General features: G+C 42.5%; 1 protein-coding gene across 4 annotated transcripts in view; it reads left to right on the top strand.

The window, feature by feature from the left end:
• Positions 1 to 11: 11 nt before the first annotated feature.
• The window catches only part of 1700029J07Rik (RIKEN cDNA 1700029J07 gene), a 36,293-nt gene continuing 27,169 nt past the window's right edge, over positions 12 to 9,135 (top strand). For 2 of the 4 annotated variants that reach the window (XR_378912.4, XR_003947334.1), the window contains exons 1-5: positions 12 to 421; positions 1,820 to 1,996; positions 4,927 to 5,146; positions 7,336 to 7,473; positions 7,569 to 7,644. Coding sequence is in view for 2 of the 4 variants with exons in the window: in NM_001359113.1 (NP_001346042.1) it covers positions 1,897 to 1,996; positions 4,927 to 5,146; positions 7,336 to 7,473; positions 7,569 to 7,644 (534 nt within the window). In the remaining 2 variants the exon portion in view is untranslated. Of the gene's footprint in view, positions 1,997 to 4,926; positions 5,147 to 7,335; positions 7,474 to 7,568; positions 7,645 to 9,135 lie in introns of all 4 variants that reach the window. The other 2 variants (NM_001359113.1, NM_001033148.3) reach the window with 2 other exon arrangements.

Raw genomic sequence — 9,135 nt, 5'->3', positions numbered from 1 at the left:
CGACAGGTGACTACAACTCCCAGAATGCTTCGCGTCAACCATCACGGAGCGTACCACAGGGAAACTATTCGCCGATGGCGGGGAAACAGAAGGCTTAGTTTCGAGAGATTTTATTGGCTGAGACTTACGTATTCTATGGCCTTTCTTCCGTTTTCGTGGACGCGCCGTGCGGGTTCGAACGTTCCGAGGGCCTACAGTAGCACGTTGGGAAAGGGTTCTCCCGTTCCCACGGCAACGCGGCCTAACATGCGCCAGCGGCAGCTTGCGGAACTGTGCGGCGCGCGCCTCTGCTGCTGCGCTCTAGGCTGGAGCCCCGGCCAAGCGCGTGGCCTCGAGCTCTTCGGGCTCTGCTGTGGAGTGATCCCCGACCGGAGCAGGGTCCATCTGATTCTGGTTGTGGGATTAGGTGTCTTTTGGAGAGGTGACTCGGCCTCGCAGACATGGGTTTTCCTTAGCTACCTGCCTACTTCAAGCTACCTTTCCTTAGAGGGAATAACTTAGACAATCAGTCCATTTATTTTCTGCAGTTTCTCCCTTTTAGCCAAACTTTTTTTTTTTTTTTCCTGGCGTAGAAAAGAATTTATTGAGTAAATTGCAAGGATGCAGTGGACAGGGCTGTAACAGAGGAACCTTCTTAGCCAAACTTTTTGAAGGGAACTTGCCATATTCTACTTGGGTAGAATCCCACGATTTTCGTGTCTACGTGATTATAAACCAAAATTTATGCCTTTTAAAGTCTGTTTTCCTACTTCTACCTGACCAGAAGGAGAGGGTTGCAAAAAACATTGCGTAAATGTGTGAATGAATACTTTGTAAGTTTTACTTAAAGAGTTTATTGTAGGGACAAAGTTGAAGGCATTGGCCGCAAGCGCTGGGGCGACAATGGTAAAAAACTAAAGGGGTTTTGTCGTTCAAGCCGCTCCGGAGGTTAGGGCAGAGGTTCCCTGATTCCAGGAGTTCCATTCCAGTCTGGGCAGCGTTGCCTCAAGAATGTGGTGAAGGAGATTGAAACTCAGTTCATGGTTCCTAGCTGTCAGTTCACTGGGGAAAATAAAGGGTGCCAAACCACGGATATAAGATGACTGTTAATGAAGCTTGGGAAGGTGTTAAAGCGGAGAATCTCCAGGAGAAGAGACCAACTCCATGACTGTCCAATTAAAGCAAGCTGTGTGTTGGGGTGTGCCCGTACTAGCCTGCTGGCTGTCTCACTCTGAGAGCACCCCTTGCGGCAGCCTCATTAGGTCCTTTTTACACGAGAGAGAGAGAGAGAGAGAGAGAGAGAGAGAGAGAGAGAGAGAGAGAGAGAGAGAGAGATCGTTCACCGGACTGAGAGAGTTGGCTGTTATACATTGTAAAAACAAAACCAAAGAACAATGTGAAAGGGAAGGAACAAGGTCATGTTCCTACATCATGTGAATCGGGTAGCAAGTTTAGTGTTGGTTGAAAGACATTTTGCAGTTTACATCCTATCTAAGAAACAGGGATCAGTCCTTAATTACAAGGAGAAATCTCAACTTGGAAGCACTTAACGCAGGACAAACAGGAACGTATTCTTTAACTACAAATAGAAACCGTAGCCTGTACAGGATGAACAGGAGCTTAGTCTTAACTGTCTTAACTGGAAACAAAAACTTTAACCTGCAAAGTATATTGTTCCTAGTTTGGTCTCACAAAAGCTATGCACAAGCCTATCTGATGGGGCTTGTGCGGGTACGTAAAAGAAGTCAACCAACCAACCAATCCAGAGACTTAAAATAATGGCAAATAAATAGTTTGATATTTAATAATCATTCTTTTCTTTAAAATTAATTTCCTGTAGTTTTCAGTGTAAAGTAGGATTTTGCTGCAAAAGAAGATCTAAGAACCTTTGTGAAGTTACCACCCCAAGGAGCAATCATGCCGATAGAAGGTGGGAAAACAGATATGGAGAGGATTGGCCTCTTCAGTGAGATGGAATACATCACTGTGGGCGACAAATATGTGTCACCATTTAATCGTGAGTATCTTTGGTATTTTAAAATACTTGAATAGCATATATTTCCAATACAAAGATTTTGATTACATACATATTGTCTTAGTTAGGGTTTTACTGCTGTGAACAGACACCATGACCAAGGCAACTTTTATAAGGACAACATTTAATTGAGGCTGGCTTACTGGCCCATTATCATCAAGATAGGAGCATGTCAATATCCAGACAGGCATGGTGCAGGGGGAGCTGAGAGTTCTACTTCTTGTTACAAAGACAAACATGAGAAGACTGACTTCTAGGCAGCTAGGGTGAGGGTCTTAAAGCCCACACCCAGGATGACACACTTTCTCCAACAAGGCCACACCTACTCCGAGGCCACAACTACTCTAACAAGGCCACACCTCCTACTAGTACACTCCCTAGGCCAACCATATTCAAGCCATCACACACACACACACACACACGCACACGCACACGCACACACACACACACACACACACACACACACACACACAGAGAGAGAGAGAGAGAGAGAGAGAGAGAGAGAGAGAGAGTGCTGAGATCAAAGGTATATGCCAATCATGCCTGGCAGTATTTATTCTTTAATGGTACATATTTTAGAGCATTGAGTTCTACCGTATATTGTGACAACTTGTGTTAGTGCAGCAGACTTAGGAAGAACTTAGTTTAAGAGTGGGAAGCTCATTTTACAGGGCTTCTTTACTTTCATTTATTAAAAAAACTTTTAAGATTTGATTATTTTTCTTTTATGTGTATGAGTATATTGCCTGCATGTGTGTCTTTGTACCATATATATGCATTGTGCCTGGGGAGGCCGGAAGAGGGTGTTGGTTCTCCTGGAACTGGAGTTACAGATGACGGTTAGCTTCCATGTGGGTGTGAGGAAACAAGAGCTCCTAACCACTTGAGCCATCTCTCTGACCCCAGCTTTGTTTACTCTTCATGGGTAATTTTATTTCCTTCCATTGGTAACTTTCTTCTAGAGTAGTGGACGTTCAGCTGTGTAATTTTTTTATTTGTTTATTTAATGTGTATTTGGCCACATGTATGTATGTGTGCCAAATGTGTACTTAGGGTCCTTGAAGGTCTAAAGGGGAAATCAGATTTCCTGGATGCGGAAGTCCTGGGAGCTGAATTCAGGTTCTCTGACAGAATAAGTGTGGTTAACCTCTGAGCCATCTCTCTAGGGACCCTAGTGTAAAAAAATCATTTGACTCCATGAAGGGTATCCATTACCACTCATCTGAAAAACACACTGCTAACTGAACATCTGAAAGATTTCTTTATCAAGAAAAGCCGTAATAAGAAATCTAAAATTAGCTGAGTGTGGTGGTCCATTAAAGTAATCCTAGTACCTGGGAGGTTGGAGGCAGAAGGATTGGGAGTTTCAGGTCAGCCTGGACTGTGGGACAACCAGTCTCAAGAAAAAAGAATGGTAAATATATCCCTTCAAAGTCTCAGCTAAGGTTCTGTGTATCAAAAAATCATCTGCTATAGAAACATGCCCAAAGCAAATGATCAACTAGAAAACAAGGTATAGAATAATGTATGTATTGTGCTAAGTGTTAACAGTGAAAAAGTGGTATACAGTATCCATGACCGTATCTGCGCATTCTCTGGGCCACACAGTATCATTACCTGTGAAAGGAAAGTGGGTAATGGAGCACAGCAAAAAAGGCTCATTGGGGGTTTACACGGTAGACTGTGAGGTGACGTGTACAACCTCTTTTTTTTTTTAAATGTAAGTTAACAAGAGACAGGTGGGTCACTCTGATTCTAAGGCCACTCTAGTCTACATTTGAAAATCCAGGCTGGCCAAGGATGCATAGTGAGACCTGCTTCAAACAAAAATGCAAAACAAACAGAAACCAAAAACTGGTCTACTAAAAACAAACAGAAATTTAAATGACCATAATTAAATTCACATGTCAGTAGCTACAGGTGTACATTTAAAAAAGAAAAACAAAACAAAACAAAACAAAACACCTCTTTGCCATTAGGAAGTTAAGGCCTTCAAGATTCAAATTATGAAAATCTACATATTCACAAAAAAGCAACCTTTAAACAAATTTCTGGACTATTTTGTTGTGCAAATATGACAGTTGAAAGTTTACGGTCTAGGCAGCTGTTGGGCTGTTTCATGTGTTTTTTTACAAAGTTAGTGCTGGGAACATTCTGTGAACACGGGCCCCGGAAGCAGAGACAGGGTTCCTCTGTGTAGCCCTGGCTGTCCTGGAACTCACTGTTGATCAGGACAGTCTCGAACTCAGAGACCCACCTGTCTCTAGCTCCCTGGGTGCTGGGATTAGAGGTGTTTGCCACCGCCTGCCCGCGGCTGTCACCGTCACTGAAAGCTGTTTCATACACGGAGAGGATCGCGTCTATGTGAGCGTGTGGAACTCCCGTTATCACACAGAAGCACTGCCCCCTACTGGCCACTGGGGACCACTGGGCTAGATGAGCTTTTAAGGCCTCTGAGGTTCAGAGTGTGTAATACTTCACCCCAGTTCTGCTTGGTGCTGCATGCCTGTAATCCTGGCTTCTTCCAGAAGCAGAGGCAGACAGGTTCAAGGCCAGTCTGATCTACAGCGTGAGTTCCCGGAGTGCTGGGGCTACACAGAGAAACGCCGTCTCCAAAACAAAACAAAATACAACAAAAAACAAACAAGCCAACAACAAAAAACCCAGCAACAGTAACAACAAAACAGCTGAGTTTAAAAACAACACAACAACCACAAAAAAACAGACAAAACCTCACTTCAGCCCTAATGTTCAAATGTTTTCAAGAAAACTTCTTAGATTTTATATCACAGTTGCCGGTATGCAGACTTTTTAATGGTTTACCAGTGCAAACGTTTAATTGGCTCATCATTTTTTTTAATTCACTTTAATTCGGATTGAAGTCAAGATTATAATGCTCTTTATCTTTGAAGGACCCTTTAATGAGGCTGCAAGCAAAAATAGACAGATCCTACCGGGGGGAACCAAAGAAATGTCCAGTCTCCAGGCAGGATACTTTGATTCCCAGTTTGCAAGGATTTTTGAAGGGGAAGGCTACGTGAATTTGAATCAAGTGAGGAGACGGTATATGCTGGCAGAATCCAAAAAGAACCTAGGCAAAGCTTTCATCCCTAGTAGCGGAGAGAAAAAGCCGTAAGTACTGTGGGGAAATGTCTTACCAGTCCGCTTCGACTTTCTCTAACTTAAAGTAGATGTTTTCCTGTAGGATCCAATTTTTAACTATGAATGGCTTGTGTGGAGACAGTTATTTTGGGTGATGCAAACTGATAGGTAATTTTAAATAGATCTTTACCATGTTTTTTTTACTCTCTGGGTCACTGGTATCTATTGTTTCATATAATAAAAATATAACTAAGTAATGCAGTTACTTTTTTTTCAAAAAATTTGCAAAAGTAATAATGGGGAAAATGTCTAGGAAAATGCTGTTTATGCTTTGTGTATTTTTCTGCTTATAAAAATTATAAATAAGTAATCCCAGCATTTGGGAGGCAGAGGCAGGCAGATTTCTGAGTTCAAGGCCAGCCTGGTCTACAGAGTGAGTTCTAGGACAGCCAGGACTACACAGAGAAACCTTGTCTCAAAAAAAAAAAAAAACAAATAAATAAAAAAATAAAAAAAATAAAGATAAGAATGTGAAGTGAAGGGAAACCCTTTTTAAACAAAGAAAAGAATTTATCATGGTTAAATTATTTTTAAATACCTGGACAATTATAGTGATTTACCAGTAGTTGGATTATGCCAGCTGTCGATGTGAAAAATTCTTATTTTTTCCTTTCCATTAAGCCATATGACGCTAGTCTATAATGTAACAAAGATTTAAAATTCGATTTTTCAGCCACCAAACCCAGACACTATTACATATGCCAGCAGGATTTTCCTGATATAGCTGTCTCGTATGAGGCTATGCCAGTGCCTGGCAAATGCAGAAGTGGATGCTCACAGTCATCTATAGGATGGAACACAGGGCCCCCAATGGAGGAGCTAGAGAAAGTACCCAAGGAGCCGAAGGGGTCTGCAACCCTATAGGTGGAACAACAATATGAACTAACCAGTACCCCCGGAGCTCATGTCTCTAGCTGCATATGTAGCAGAAGATGACCTAGTTGGCCATCATTGGAAAGAGAGGCCCCTGGGTCTTGCAAACTTTATATGCCTCAGTACAGGGGAACGCCAGGGTCAAGAAGTGGGAGTGGGTGGGTAGGGTAGCAGGGCGGGGGGAGGGTATAGGGAACTTTCGAGATAGCATTTGAAGTAAATAAAGAAAATATCTAATAAAGAAAAGATATAATAAATAAATAAAATACGATTTTTCATTCCCACTTGATAAGTTTGATTTAGTTTAGGATTTATGGTAGGTGAGGGCTGACCAAAGTCTAACTTCCTGCTTAAATACTTGAACTTTGTGAAACTTCATTTCTATAGTTCAGACTTCTATCTAGCAGGTACTCTTTCATAAATAATAGTATTTTCTTAATTGAGAAATTAATATAATTTGTTTTAATCATATTTGTTCTTTCCCTTCCCCTCTTTTGTTTCTCCACAGCCTCACCCCAACCTTGTGTCCTCTTTTCCTTTCTGAATAACCTGAGGAGTTCAATTTGTGCTGTTCATATACTCCTGGGTGTGTGTTCATATACTCCTGGGCGTGGGGGCAGCCCCTGGAGCATGGGGAACCCACTGGGGGCCACACCCTTAAAGAAAACCAACTCTCCTTTCCCAGGAGGCATTGACTGTCCATAGCTTCTAAGTTAGGGGGAGCGGGTCAGCCTCATGCCCTTCGGTGCTACCATGTTACTAGCTGGATCTTGCGAGGGACTTGTACAAATAGCCACAAATACTTTTGAGTTTAGGAGTAAAGTGGTCCTGTCATGTCCAGAAATGCTTTTTGCTCTGGTCCTCCCCCACCTCTAACTCTTACAGTCTTATTACCCTCTATTCTGAAGTGATCCCTGAGCCCTGTGGTGAGGGGTGCTTCCTTCCAGATGACTAGCCCTCATAGTCCCAAAGGGGCCACGTAGCCTGCTAAGGTCAAGAAGTCATCAACAGACTCCTCCAGCTGTGAACTGTGGTAATGAGCAGTGCGGCAAGCTCTGCCCATAGGCACAACAGTGACATGAACCCACAGGGGTGACCAACTGATTTCCAGTTGATTCAAGGCTTCTTCCCTCCACAGAAGGAAACACATGTTTGGTACAGGAAATCTTCCAAGATTTCTGCTTTTTTCCATCCTTTAAAATAAACTTGTGGTGATGTATATAACATAGAATGTGACATTTTAATATCTTCCTTTTAAAAAAAAAAACCTCCAAATGGCATTGAAGAAGTGGATTAGGAAGCTATTATGGAACAATTGGTGGTCCTGTCCCATTCTTCAGTGCTCAGATAAAACCCAAGGACAAGTATCAGCCACCGGGGAAGAATTTATATACCAACCCAGGAAAAAAAGGAACTGGATATGGGTAAGATATTCCTAGTACCTTTGTGTAATTTGTTATGAATTTACAACATCACCTGAGCTCTCATTCACCATTACCTACGCCTTTTTTTGTTTTAGCTATGCCAATGTTACCATAGGCAAGCAGCTTTCACATTCTTCTGACTTATATGACGCAGCGAGACAGAGTTATAAGGTAAAGTCATATGTCTTGAAAGTTTCAACCTTTATTTGTTCAACTTTGAAAATTAACTCACAATAAAATTTTATTTTGTTCTGTCTCTTTTGATCTCTGAGGTATCTGCATGTTGATAGCAACATTCTAGGCCAGCAGTTAGTAAAACAAATAGTGTCTGATAAAACATAGCCACAGTCTAGTAAACACAGGAGTCTTAAACATTTTTTATGTGGGGCTGGAGAGATGATTCAGTGGTTAAGAGCACTGGCTGCTCTTCCAGAGGACCCAGCTTTGAGTCCCAGCTCCCACATAGCAGTTCACAACCACCTGTTACTCTGGGTCCAGGGGATTCAGTGCCCTCTTCTAGCCTTTGTTGACAACAGGCATGCAAGTGGTTAACAGACAAACATGTATGGCAAAACACCAATGCACATAATATTTTTTTAAATTGCATTTTAATAGCAGGCTTTAGAATCATATGAGTGTTAGCATTTCTGATGCGCAGGCCACACAGCAGGTCAGTATAATCAGAAGTCTTTGAGCTTGGTAGTTTATAACTAGAATGGATTCCCATAAAAATTACATTTTAAGAAATAGTGTCCAAAGGATACACATAATAGTTAAAAGACCACTGCTCCATTGTGGACAAAGGAAGGCAGATGGCTAAGAACTCACAAAGTTCTACAGGGAAACAGAGGACACAAAGCAGAAGACTCCAAGGGGAGTGAGGACCCAGAGAGCTACAGGATGTAGGCTTAGGCTTTTCCTTGCTGCAATAAGACACGGGTAGCAGCTTGGGGAGCGAGGGCCTTATGTATAAACTTACCACTCTCAGGTCCCACACCAGCACTAAGGGACATCAGGTGAGGAATTCAAGTGGGGCAAAAACCTGGAGGTGGGAACTGAAGCAAAACCTGATGCTGCATATTGGCTTGCTTAGCTTGTTTTTTTAGAGCACGCAGGAGCAGCAGCAAGGGCGCCAGCATTCGTGAGCTCCCAGATCAGTCACCAATTAAAATGTAGTACAGACTTGCCTACTGGCAGTGTTGTCTTTGTAATAGAAGAAAACCTGTTTTTTTTTTTTTTTTCCATGTGTATTAGTTAGGGTTTTACTGCTGTGAAAAGACACCATGACCAAGGCAAGTCTTATAAAAAACAACATTTAATTGGGGCTGGCTTACAGGTTCAGAGGTTCAGTCCATTATCATCAAGGTGGGAGCATGGCAGTATCCAGGCAGGCATGGCACAGGAGGAGCTGAGAGTTCTATGTCTTCATCCAAAGGCTGCTAGTGGAAGACTGACCTCCAGGCAACTAGGGTGAGGATCTTATACCCACACCCACAGTGACACACCCATTCCAACCAGGTCACACCTATTCCAACAAGGCCACACCTTCAGATGGTGCCACTCCCTGGTCCAAGGATATACAAACCATCACACCATGTAAGATATTTTGATCATGTTTTCTCCTCCCACAATTCCTCCACGATCAACCTTACCTTCCTACCC

Source organism: Mus musculus, chromosome 8, assembly GCF_000001635.26.
Source record: "Mus musculus strain C57BL/6J chromosome 8, GRCm38.p6 C57BL/6J".
NCBI classification, from domain to species: Eukaryota; Metazoa; Chordata; class Mammalia; order Rodentia; family Muridae; genus Mus; species Mus musculus.
This window is presented reverse-complemented; position numbering and strand designations above follow the sequence as displayed.